The sequence below is a fragment of the Patella vulgata genome, chromosome 3, assembly GCF_932274485.2.
Source record: "Patella vulgata chromosome 3, xgPatVulg1.2, whole genome shotgun sequence".
Lineage (NCBI taxonomy): Eukaryota > Metazoa > Mollusca > Gastropoda > Patellidae > Patella > Patella vulgata.
Window position 1 is genome coordinate 47409878 of NC_065881.2, and position 13589 is coordinate 47423466.

The 13589-nt window shown below is 34.7% G+C and overlaps 2 protein-coding genes across 3 annotated transcripts in view; both read right to left on the reverse strand.

The window, feature by feature from the left end:
* The window catches only part of LOC126815684 (WAP four-disulfide core domain protein 3), a 97074-nt gene extending 94097 nt beyond the window's left edge, over positions 1 to 2977 (reverse strand). The window contains exons 1-2 of the mRNA XM_050541550.2: positions 2746 to 2977; positions 2073 to 2183 (exon numbers count right to left, since the gene is read on the reverse strand). Of these exons, the coding sequence (XP_050397507.2) occupies positions 2073 to 2183; positions 2746 to 2794 (160 nt within the window). The 5' untranslated portion in view covers positions 2795 to 2977. The remainder of the gene's footprint in view (positions 1 to 2072; positions 2184 to 2745) is intronic.
* Positions 2978 to 5986: 3009 nt separating this feature from the next.
* Positions 5987 to 11628, reverse strand: LOC126815683 (whey acidic protein). 2 transcript variants are annotated; one of them, XM_050541549.2, is made up of 8 exons: positions 11474 to 11627; positions 10147 to 10194; positions 9680 to 9844; positions 8957 to 9121; positions 8239 to 8406; positions 7533 to 7727; positions 6864 to 7028; positions 5987 to 6308 (listed from the first exon to the last, which is right to left on the reverse strand). In XM_050541549.2, the coding sequence occupies exons 1-8, from the start codon at positions 11532 to 11534 to the stop codon at positions 6142 to 6144; spliced, it is 1134 nt and encodes a 377-aa protein (XP_050397506.2). In that variant the 5' UTR covers positions 11535 to 11627; the 3' UTR covers positions 5987 to 6141. The 2 variants fall into 2 exon arrangements, with proteins under 2 accessions (XP_050397506.2, XP_055955734.1); XM_056099759.1 differs by lacking the exons at positions 7533 to 7727; positions 8239 to 8406 and having other exon boundaries at positions 11474 to 11628.
* Between the last annotated feature and the right edge of the window lie 1961 nt (positions 11629 to 13589).

Consider the following 13589-nt stretch of genomic DNA (forward strand, 5'->3'; position numbering starts at 1 on the left):
GTGAGGTCTTTTAAAATACTGTAACTTATGCTAAAACACAACTTCAACATATTATCATTCCCAAACCCGCTTATAATTCTGTGGTTTTTATACGCCCACATTTTCATGTGGACGTATATTGTCGTCGCCCCTGTCCGTCCGGACGTCCGTTCGTCCACAATTTGTTTGTGGACTCTCTACAGGTCACAATTCTTGTCCGATTTTGACGAAACTTGAAATATAGGTTTATTACCAAAAGATCTCGGCTGCTTTCGATATTGGCATGTATCGGATCGAAACTTCATGGGTTATGGCCCCTGTTTGTACGAAAAATCACGTTTTTAGCTTGTGAACCCTATAGAGGTCATAATTTTTATCCGATTGTGTTGAAACTTGAAATGTAAGTTTATAACACAAAGATCTCGGTTCCTTTCGATATTTGCGCATATCGGACCGTAACTTCCTGAATTATGGCCCCTGATTTTACGAAAAATCACGTTTTTAGCTTGTGAACCCTATAGAGGTCATAATTTTTATCCGATTTTGTTGAAACTTGAAATGTAAGTTTATAACCCAAAGATCTCGGTTCCTTTCGATATTCGCGCATATCGGACCGTAACTTCCTGAATTATGGCCCCTGATTGTACGAAAAATCGTATTTTTAGCTTGTGGACCCTATAGAGGTCATAATTTTCATCCAATTTAAAAAAAACCGTATTATTATTACACCGTTACACCCTAAGGACAGCTGAGTTCGAATGTCGTGAAAATCGGCCCAAAACTGACAGACAAAATGGCTGCCCTTCGTTCTCAAATAGTGTAAGAATATGGTATATCAAGGTTGTAGACCCTATAGAGGTCACAATTTTTATCCGATTTTGTTGAAACTTGAAATGTAAGTTTATAGCCCAAAGATCTTGGTTTTTTTCGATATTCGCGCATATTGAATTTTTATTTCCTGAATTATGGCCCTTGATTGTAGGAAAAATCACTTTCTTCTTAGCTTGTTCTCTATCCATCTCTCGAAAATGTGGGCGTATCCTGCCTGGCAGCCGCTGGTTAACTGTTCTAGTCTCATTTGAAACAAATTAAATCAACTCGGCGTTCCACTATGATGCAGAAGTGATTAGGCAATTTTAAAGGTGACTTGATAGTACTGACTCTTTAACGCAATTACTAATTTGATTAAAATTTAATGAACAGCAATTTGAATTTGATATTTGACATACATTGCTAACCATTGCGCATTCAGTGATTTGAGAGTATACGTTTTTGTTTAATCTACACTCTATATTCAAATAAATAGATAAATAAATCATGCTTTTTTTAAAAATATATAATTCAACTTCAATGTTAACTTGGCATATTCGAGGGAGCTAAGGGACTGAACAGGTACCCATATACTTAAGTGCGTCAGGGCTATACATGGATATATTTTTAAATTATGTTACTGCGCGGTATAATAAAAGGGTTCTTCTGAATATACTGAAGAGTACAATCTGTATTCGCTAGAATATAAACAGATAGGTTAGTTGATGGACGATGAAACATACGCCCAAAGCACCTAATTCGGCTGTCATTCCACAGCGATTCTCCCATATTTATTCTATGCTAGGTAACGTGAGAATTGTCACAACCCATAAATTAATTATTCTTCTAGTGTATAAGTTTCAAATCAATGGGATCATAATTAACTAGAGCCTGTACCAGATTATATCCCGGACAATCAGTGGGTATAACTATCAACTACATTATCCTCTAGAACGCTCACATCAAATTGTGGACAATGGATTGGGGTTGACGTAGACAAATTGAATCACACGCGTAGAGCATAGAATCTTATTGGGTAGAAACATTAGAAATAAAATAAAACCAAGTACGAACAATCCAAACCATAAGACAGAATTCGAAGTCCTAAAAAACGTTATAGGCAAAATAGTGTATTCAAGCAAAATAGTGTAATCAGCAAATGGACTGCTCCTCGTGTACAAAATACGCGACAAACAGTGGTAACAGGTGTCCGGATGGGCTCAATAGATATCCCATAACAAATTTGCAGTCACTGACTATGGATTGTCTTTTATTTATCTTACCCATTGGACAGTCGCCTTCTTCCTCACATTGACCTCGTGTTGGATCATATGGACATTTTCCTGGTGGATGTCTTCCAACCTTACATGGTAAAGCATCAGAAGCTGCACTTGCTGAAACCATAAAGACTATTCTTATAAACGAATCACTGTTGTGGCAAAGATGATAATATCATTGTCATTAACATCATAAATTTTTATCTTAATTTGTTTTGTAAAATCAAACCGGGAAATACGAAAGAAAATATCTGATGACGTTTTTTTTCAGATATTTATTGTAAAGCCGCTCACATAATAGGGGTTGGGCTCAATCCCCAGCGAAAGGTATTTCGGGATTAAATATGCTGCCATAAATATTTATCCATTTATCCACAGTAACCGCATTAACCAAAAAGTCACAACTTAACTCTTACAGTAGGCCCTTGGGTCCATTTCACTTGATTTGGGCATTTCTTTTTTAATGGCTTACAAAATTGGAACATTTTACCATTTGAATTGAATGGTTCACAATCATACAGAGACAATCCAGAAATTGGGTTTTCAGTTTGAAGCTAAAAGAAAAGGTGATTATAAGACGAGAGCCTCTAATAAAAGCATTTTACTTTTTTGAACCCCATTTGTATAAGACACCTCACATATTACATACTTAACAATACATAAGTAATTAAATTCTTACCTAATTGTCCTAAAGACAAAAGTATAGTGACTGTGAACAGCTTCAGCATGGCGGTTGATCTCTGTGGTGTGCTCGAACCGGATGTTACAAGATGGTGTTACAGTCTTCTCAAAAATATACCATATTTAAATAATGAGGAGAGTTCCGAACTATAAACTAGTCGTTTTGACCCTTGACAAAAACTGACGGATAATCATTGGTCGAGATATCACGATTTTTTTTAGGGATCTGACGTGGTTGATAGTTTTGGTGTTAAAGGTAAATGATGATATAAGCATTAATGTCAATAGAGTATCCATGAATATGAGAAGGTGACATATATGTAAAGTACATATACAAGGGTGGCCACGATTTAACTATAAATTATGACGGGTCATTTCATTCCTTTACGCTTTTAGGTATATTTGGGATTAGAGACCGCCCAAAATTATTTATTATGCTATCATTGCAGGAATATTTTTCAAAAATAGATAATGAAAATATGAATATGTGGAAAATATCAGACAAATTACTTTATTCTGAGTTACGTTATGAATGGCTCCTATTTTTGCATTTCATAGAGCGGATGCAATTAAATTTATATTAGATTTGTATTATCTTTAATCCAAATACGATTTTTAATATATACTACGTATAGCTCTATGATCAGTTGGAACATTTCGCTTTATCCCCCCCCCCCCCCGCCCCATATACTCGTTTAACGCAGATGTAGCAGGCATTGGCTGATCCACTCAGTATCGGAGAAAATAATTACCATTGGTTTAAACCCACCTAGCTCCCTTTAACCAAAATAGACCGGATATAAAGTGAAAGTAAGGTACATTGTTTGCCTATATATTGTCGGAATATTTCAGCTAGGCTGCCATATTTAGTGTTTAACGCCGATATTGAAGGCATTGTCTAATTACCAATATTCCATCCCTATTTAACTATTAAACCAAGACAGGCTCGATATATAATGAAAATACATGGAAGATATATATTTCTTACTGTTAAAGTTTCGTATTATTTTCTTTTAAACTATGTTGTATATCAGAGTTCATAAATATTTTATTTTTGCACTCTTTTTTTTTAATCCACCAATACATGACGTACATGCTTGCGATTGTCCCTAGATTGCATCCCAGTACTGATACTGACATTAAATCGTGTATATTTAAACAAGCATAACACATCGGTATAATGCGAAAACAGAATTAAATCAAAACCTGAATGTTTTGACGTGAATTATTGTGTTCGTGACCATTACATGTATAAAAGTTTTTAACAGATAATTACCATTCATCATGGTTAGTTTACAACATGTTGCACATTATCATTTATGTATTTTATTTATTTTGTACAGGACAAAAGGGAAGCATTTAACGTTGAGAGATAGACAAAAAAACTTGATATTTACATCATAGAACTATCATTATGATAAACGACAATATGTCAAATACAAAGGCGTGATATATCAAATTTGACAGCACAATTTACATTAAATCTTGAAGATATTTATTATCATTTGTCTGTTGCCGTCAGCATAATAACTATACCGATTATAACACACATTACGAATTTAAAACACTTTCTTAAAAGGAAACTCGGTCTAGATTTTTTTTTAAATTGTAGGTCCTTTAGTTCATCGGCAAAATAAAAAAACATACTGATGAATTAATTGTTCAACTTTTTTAAAAATCAGTTGAGATTTTTATTACCCGCACAATGTAATAAAAATTCTAATTTTGATTTCGTTTCACTTTCAATGTTAAATTAAATCGTAATCGAAATCTGGTTTTTATTAACTGTCACTCAGATATTAACGTCTGAACTGTCGTTTTACTTGTCATACAATTCAGTTGTTAGTGGTTTTCTAGACGAACGTTTGGCTATAAGTACCTTACTCTAAGTCAACCAGTGCTTGGATAGGCGTTAATATAGAATCTATGATAAATTTTGGCGAGTGAAAATGTCCTTTAAACCTGATTTATATAACATTATAATTTGTTGACTTCTTTCTTTTTTGATGAAATATCGTTTAAACAAGATTTGTTCGTTTTATCCACTGGCCAATTACTCTATTTTACCGAGATTTTGTCTAATGGCCTGGATGCAGCTATGTCAGGTGTGGTGCCAGGTGAACAGTCCATTTGCTGTTTACATTATTTTGTATAATGGTCTGGATTGTTCGTACTTGGTTTTCTTTTATTGTTTTACACGTCGATTAAAATGGAATGCAGTTACGTTTCGATTTTGTGCATATTCAAACTTTAACTGAAATACTTTATTTAGGCGACCCGTAATTAACATGTCATTGTGTGTAAAGTTTAGAATAAATTTTAAAAATTACTCTAAAGATTGGAGGAGATGTCATATTCAATCAATTTATATCAGATCATATTTTATCTATGTATATTATAGTCTGGACATCGTTTTGGTTCAGTTGGTCGTAAATTTGAGTCTATTCAATCAATCAGTGTTGGACATATATGTATTTGTTTACTTATCACTTATTGATATTTTGTATGCCCGCAATCTAATTAAAATTACATCTTCATTTCATTATGTCTTTATGATATACTGATTTTCTACACATCATTCAAGTTCTATAATCTTTATTTCGTTTTGTCTTTATGATTCTGATTTTCTACACTGTACTAAAATTGTATCTTTATTTCATTTCACCTATATTGTTCCGATATTTTTTTTACACAATATTAAAATTATATCTTTATTTTGTTTCGTCTTCATAGTTCTGATTTGCTACACAACATTACAATTTATAATTATTTGGTTTTGTCTTTATTTTTCTGATTCCTACGCTGCATTAAAATTGTATTTCTATTTCCTTTCTTTTTTATGATTTTGATTTACTAAATCAGTGGAAGCTCTTCATATGGTTGCATTTTTCAGGAGACTTTAGTGAGTTTTTAAATAGATAAGTGGCTGTTTATAGTGCATAACTAAGAACACGACACAGACAATGATAAAACTGTTCTGATATTAAGTAAACTTGAACTCGGTATACGGAAACAAAGAATGGATTGAAAACAATTTTTTTTAAATCAAATTATAAAGTTTGTCTGCTATCATTACATTTATCAAAATGTGTACATATATTCCTTCTGATAGTTATCAAAATGTGTAAATATATTCCTTCTGATAGTTATTGTAATCAATCCATTAAAAATGAAACCACAAACATTGTTTATTGTATCATGACACCATATTATGTCTTTGTTAATGACAAAAACTGATGCAAAGTATAGTTTTCTTTATTACAACGATTTCTAAACCATTTACAAATAACTACAATTTTGGCTTACACAATATTTTATTGCAATGTTTACAATTAATTATCTAACTAAATTACAGTGTCCAAGATTTGAAAACATTGATTTGTGTCACTGACGTCTAAATAAGGGAATGGAAATCGAAGTACCACCCATTTTTTGGAAATCTACAGACGGTACCACATTTGCTTCGACAACATTTACTTCTCCCTCTACAGTCAATATCTGATTTACACTGATTATGTGTAGTAGAACATGCGCCAAATGTTATTATCAATGGACAGAAACCTGGAAAATAAAATGATAATGTTCTATGAACGGACAACCGGGGCTGAATTTAGACATAACGCCGCTGGACAGTTAGTGCAATACTAAGTGTATAGGTTTCTTGTGATATTGGGTTGCTATGTAATCGCTATAGCAATGGTATTATTAATAACTATCGTTTGGTGCCGCGTTACAAGTTTATAACCCTTAATTGGAAGTGGTACTGCAGCACCATCTGACCTATGTCATTCGATGTCATCATCTGCCCTTATACCCCAAATTTCAGAGTGTGTATATATGTATTACAGAAACCCCAATATAGGTAATAGAGGCTTTTACTGGAAGATAACTCCGGTACTACAACGCGATAGGGCCTATGCAGCTCTGCGCCACAAGTTGTCCTTGTTGGTGGTTGGTGCACAAACCCCCCAAAATAGGTAGTAGGGGCGATTACTGGAAGAAAAACTCTAATCTACGCAGTTTGGATAAAATTTGGAACTGAACTCGACATTAGGCGTAGTGTTGAAACATGGTGCTTATTAAATATTAGACTCCTTTTGTTCTTTATTAACTTACCTGGTTTATCATATGGTATTTCCTCAATGGTACCAGCACAATATTTACCACATGGATTATCACAGCATTTTCCATCTTCATCACAGTCTTCGTCAGTTGCACATGAGTCTATTATGGGTAGAGAACATAATGTTGTTCTCGGATCTGGTGGTACGGGACAGAAATCTGTCAAAATAAAGAACTTTTATTTTACTATCTTTACATAAAATGCAACCAAGGAGAAAGACCAGGTTATTTCCGTCTATTCATTCTTCTTCGTGTGTCAGTGGGTATAGTTTGGTATGTCGTACCGTCAACTCGACGTAAGATGGTTTCTGTGTCGGCCTCACCGAAAATATCTCTGACCAGTATAAACCTAGTAATACTGACTTTCCTTTATGTGGAAACATATCGGGCAATAGTCAGGCTTTAGTTTGGGTGAACACTATAACTGAAAAATAGACGACCACCTCACCGTTCTTGAAGGACTTCTGAATTTACCTTCTCTTGTTACTCGCGTTTGGGAGGGACTGGGCTAACCGGAGCTTCTATTTATTATGTAGAAATAATTCGTTTGATACAACCTGAAAAAGGGCAACGCCTATACCTCGAATTGTAAATGGGGTAATCCAACCTTTGTGTTAAAGTTTCACAAAAAGCATCTATAAAACTGTATTTCAGAAAATGTACCATTTCTGGGTATAAATGAGGGTTCTGGTCGAACTGGAAAGGCACAATATTTTCCACATGGATTGCTACAGCATCTTAAACCTTCTCTGCATTCATTATCATGTTGACAGGAATCGGTGATGGGTGTAGAACATACAATCTGTAATGGGTCAGGAGCTCTGGGACAATCGCCTGGAGCAGTTGACGCAGTTGAAACTGAATAAAAGAAGGGCTTTTATTTAGATATAGAACGTAATTATTCCTTCACGAGTGGGGGCCACATTCGCTAATCTGGAGAGCCCATGTTCCTTCCCGGTGTTGACCGAGACAGTTCATCGCAATTTTCTAGCCTAGATCCCCATTGTCAGTGGCACAGGACGGAGGGCCAGAGAAGAACAGTGTCTAGCCGTTCGAATATTACCAAAAGCTGAGGTCCCGTGTACCCTTTGCCGTGCACGTAAAAGAACCATTCATTGACAGTCAGGTTCCATTTGCTGTCTGGGCAAAATGTCCCTCAAAACACACTGTATGACGTATGTTCGTCTTCATTAGGCTGGTTAGTGTTGAAGAATAGGTCGTTAAACCCCATTCCATTTCATTCATTAATTCACGCATACTTGGATATCACATCGTACTGTAATACAGCATTCGGAAAATTTTCAGAACTGATATTAAATTGCTGAAAATTCTGAATAAGGAAATTAAGACTACTTTGGGTTATACGAACCTGGTATATGTAGTCCGACAGCTGGCAGGTGAGGTGTAGCACAATATTTACCACATGGGTTGGAACAACATTTTAAATTTCCCGAACATTCACCATCATGGCTACACGAATCTTTACTGTTTCTAGCACAGAAAACGGTGTGTGGATCGAATGGGGTCGGACATATACCTATTTAAATTAAATTAAATAGATTGTCCTTGCATTAATATTCATAGGTTAAACATGTTCAGCGTGGTTACCACTAGTGCTTGGAATTCGACTTTTTACACGAAGAGATAGAAATAAAACATTGACTTTCTTTTTATAATTATTATAGCTATTTACTATTCAAGACGCCGAAAATATAATCAGAATTGGCTTTGGAATCGATTGTGCTTATTGACGAAACATTACTTCAGAAGCAAGTCATATATTTCATATTTTCTGTTCAATAGGCTTAATGTATTTAAATAAGGGTTAATGTCAAGTTACGTGATGTATTTTAAGACAGTTTGATTAATATACACTTTCGATATGAAATTCTATCACTAAAATTCGTTTAACGGACTTTAACAGCTACTTTCGATATCAGAAAATATTTCTTCCGAACTCAAAATTTATTCACCAACCAATTCTTATTTAGTTAATGAATATGGAGACTTATTGGAGGTCGTCTTAAATAATATATAAACTAATTGATATAAATAGACTAATCCTGCCAACGGTGAACCATACTCGCCTGGTTTGGATGCAGCAAGATGTTTTGATGGAGGAGCACAATATTTTCCGCAAGGATTTACACAACACTTATCGTCTCCTTGACAATCCACATCCTGATAACATTCATCAATCGTAGGTGTAATACAAGACACTCCACCAGCATCTAATAATGCCGGACAAATTCCTGTAAATAGATTATGGAATTGTGATGACCGTGTAAAATATATCTTGAAGACGAATTGCACGTCGAGACAGCGGCGGACGCAGGACATTAATTGGTTGGGTGACCACATTAACCAAATAAACAAACGTTAAAATGTACACGTTTCATAGAAACAGATTATGCCAAATGCTGTCGATATATAATTACGGTGAGTGGCCCGGGGGGGGGGGAGCCCACGCCTTGATTGGCCTCTGCGTTGAGAGATCAGGGCCTTATTTGTAATGTATTTAACAGCACTCGATTCAAAGACAAAATAATGTTAAAACACAGCTGTGGTATCTCCCTTTTATTCCTCTGTCAATTAACGGGCGGGGGGGGGGGGGGTGCGGTTGATCAGTTACTGCGTCAATAGGTCGGAGCTTTGTTTTAGTGCATTTAATATCACTCAATGTATTGCTTTGTAGGGGGCTGCGTCGAGAGCCAAGATGTGTTATCTCCCTTTTATTGTTAGTTTTCCTTCACTTGTTAATAGATTCGACAGCAGGTTTATTTTTATATTAAACGAATTGTAAAACTTACCTGGTTTCTCGGTGATAAATGGCATGGTCGTATTAGCACAATATTTACCACATGGGTTGTCACAGCATTTTACATCTTCATCACAATCACTATCATTTCTACATGAATCGGTGATAGGTGGGGCACAAAATGTTGTCTTATTGTCTACAACAACTGAACAAGCGCCTATATAAAATTACATATATCATTAAATCGTTTAGGTTTTTGCAATATCTACACAGACAAGTATGTCATTTGGTTTTGGTATATCAAAAACGGAATAGAAAAATATTCCTATATATTTTTGGAACCACGGATGTTGCGTCTGACTTACTGACAAGAAAAGTAATACCAATGACCCATCCTCCAGCCATTTGGAAGTGGACATGGTGTTTAATTTCAGTTGATGAATATATAAATGTATATTCAAGATCCTTGGTTAGCTAATTGTATATTTTATAGTCTTATTATCTGAACATAAACCATACCTTGTGTCTTAAAAGTTAAATCTTCCATGTTTTGATATTCTTGGCAATCTGGAATAAAGATAATCGATAATCTCCAAAATTCAACTATAATATAGTTTAACCATTCATGAAATAACAATTATTTTGTTTAATCATTCATGAAATAACAATTTTTTGTGACCTTAGAAATTAATTTTCAACGTCTTGCTTTTCTACATCAACCATTTCTATAGGAGGAAAATGTTGCGCTACTGTTACTTAAAGGGACAATAACACTCTTGGTGGCTTGACAGCTCTAGTAAATAAATATCAGCCTTATTCTAAGTATTAGATGTTTAATTGTCCTACTTGTTGTGTAAATTATCCATTACATCCTATTTTATATGTCAAGAGGGTTCGAAAATATTTTTAAATCCAAGTCACATTTAAAAAGGTTTACGTTAGGCTTTTCAGATCATTTAGTTGAATTTTTCCAATTTTTTAAATTAGGTGTGTTAAGATGAAATTTGTATCATCAATTAATTGGAATATTGTAAAATAGTACAATTTGTTGACCAGAATAAAGATTGAGACATATTATTCTGTTGTTACAACAAGAGTGGTATTGAGCCTTTAAAGAATAATATAACTCAATTGGATATATAATTCGAGATGTAACATTCGGAAAGGACAGAATGTTGTTTTATAGGGGGGGGGGGGATTTCTAGTATGTAATTAGAGCACGGTCCTCTTCATTTCTTTCTTTCTTAAATTGTGTTTTTCTCCGAGGTAGCGCCTGTCATGCTTATAAATAGTGAAATGAAATGAAACTGAGTTTAACTTCCTACTGTTCTGTTCCGACTCGTCTAATGAAGACAGGCATACGCCATACACTGTGCTATGAGGGGAGTTTTGGCCTACTCTCATATCGAATTCCAATTGACAAGGGATCTTTTACGTGCATGCCAATGTGTACACGGGGCCTCGTTTTTTTTGTCCACCCGAATGACTAGACAGCTGTCCTTGTCAGGCCCTCTCTGTCCTGCACCTAAGACATGGGGAAACCACGCCGAAAAATCGCGATGAACGTTCTCGGCCAAGACCGGGAGCGAACCCGCGATCCCCAGGCTAGCGAGCCATTGTCTTACTCACTGATCCATCGTGGTTCCCTGCTTAAAAATAAAGCACTGTTCGAATATCATACAAATCAAGAATGATAGGGGGTAACGCTGCTTTTCGGTCAAAATTCTCTATTCTGGCATTACAAAGAAAATTTTAACAAAAGGTTAGTTTCCAAATGTGCGGTTATGTAATGACAAGCAATTTGAACGCATTCCTTTCCTTTTCATTGATTTTTATGTCTACTTACCCACTGAAACAAATACAAGGGCTGCAACCCCCACCACCAATTGCCACCATGTCACCACCATGTTTCCCGGTTGTAAACTAGATACTACTAAAGAAGAAAGATCTCATTCTTTCGACATATCTAATTAGTCGAAAAATGTCACGACTTGTTGGGTATGTAAAAACTACATATTCAGATATTACCCATTTTTACTTTCAAAGAAGAAACACATGCAGGATTGTGGTCACTGTATCGTTCATTGTAGTCTGACCCCAACAGGAATGCACCTTAAATGTCGAAAGTCAATATAACGTACACTAAGTACCTATACATTTTGTCTAATACATCAACACAAACGTTTGTGGATTAGGTGACGGACACGACTACGCTATTGCTTATCTAGGGACACCAGTCGAGTATAATAATATGACCCGCGTAAATCTTTATGGACATTCAATATGTTGGTTTATGGAGCATAGAATATACGAAAATATTCTTATAGTAACAGATTTGTATTGAGAGGCCTTCGATAAAGAAACAGGCAAGATTTACCATTTGGGATTTATGTACAAATTATTCCAAAAATATCCTATAACATATTAAACCACTGTCATTTTTGACTGCATTAGAAATCAATCCTGTTCATTAACTGGTTTCGTTTTTATACTGTATTCAAGCACTGTTTGTTAGAAACACATTACGTTTCTATCAACTAATCAGTATATTAACTGAATTCTTTGCAAACTGTTTGATGGACTAAATAAATATCTTTAAAGGCCATTTAGTGATAACGATAAACAGCTTTTTGGATAACATGTACTAGGTGTATTAACTTCAACGTTTCAATGAGGATACTCTCACCGCTATTGCTCGATAACGATGAGAGTATCCTCATTGAAACGTTGCAGTTAAAAGTTGTCTGATGGATTAAATAAACAGTGTTTATTCAAAGTCGATTAACGTTTTTCAAATTATTTTCTCCGGAAATATTTATTTCCGAGTGAAAAACGTATTTTTATTATGTCGTTTAATAGGATTATTTTCTCCAGAAAAATTTATTTCCGGGTGGTAAACATACCTTTTTATGTTGTTATATTCAATAGGATCATTTTCTTTTGAAATAATAGACTTCGGTCATGGCATGTTAACTCCAAAAGTGTATTGAATAAGAAATTATTCCGATAATCTTTATAACGACAAGTAGTCCACTATAGCACAATCATATGATAAAAGCATTCAAATGGATTGACCATTTAGATTTTCTGCTAGACCTGGTCAAAGGAATTTATAGACCAAGAATCAACAAAATTTGCCATGCAAAAGGATATGGGGGAGAGAATTGCTAGAGGAACTACACATCGTCGAGATAAGGGCGTTAATTACTAGTCATAAATTCTAGGTCCCAAGTCTTTTTCCAATCAAACTGCCAAAGAAACTTAATAGTATAATAGTATGAAAATAGATAATGTAAAATGAATAATTTGAAAATTTCATTCAAATTACTCTATTGCCAGCGAAAATATAAGTCTTTAAAGGGACAATAACACTCTTGCTGGCTTGACAGCCCCAGAAAATAAAAAAATAGCCTTATTCTAAGTACTAGATGTGTTAGTGTCCTACCTGTTGTGTAAATTATCCATTAAATCCTATTTTACTTGTCCACAGGGTTCAAAAATATTTTTAAATCCAAGTCAGGCTTTTCAAATCATTTAGTTGAATTTTTCCAATTTTTTAAATTAGTTGTGTTAAGATGAAATTTGTATCATCAATTAATTGGAATATTGTAAAATAGTACAATTTGTTGACCAGAATAAAGATTGGGACATATTATTCAGTTACAACAAGAGTGGTATTGAGCCTTTAAAGGTTTGACAAGACGTGTGCAATAATTTCAACCATGGTATTGGTTGTTCGAAGCTAAGTCTCGCTCCTCCATTTTTAGCTTAAATCAAAATATGGCTGAACTGTCCTAATCTATTTAATATCGGAGAAATCCTATGCCATCCAGAGTTGATTATGCCATCCAGGTAAGCTAATTAATGTCTAATTAATAATTTAGAAAATAGTTCAGGCCTAAAGAAAGACCCGCAATAGGCAGATTTACCTCTTGCATAATGTATGTTTAAGGATACAATTC

What these genes read in the sequence shown, in the direction of transcription:
- LOC126815683 (XM_050541549.2), bottom strand. Translation starts at nt 11,534, where the DNA reads ATGGTGGTGACATGGTGGCAATTGGTGGTGGGGGTTGCAGCCCTTGTA. An exon ending in CCTTGTATTTGTTTCAGTGG is followed by an intron (nt 10,195 to 11,473) that starts GTAAGTAGACAT and finishes TCTTTATTCCAG; the next exon opens with ATTGCCAAGAATATCAAAAC. An exon ending in AATACCATATGATAAACCAG is followed by an intron (nt 6,309 to 6,863) that starts GTAAGTTAATAA and finishes TTTATTTTCCAG; the next exon opens with GTTTCTGTCCATTGATAATA.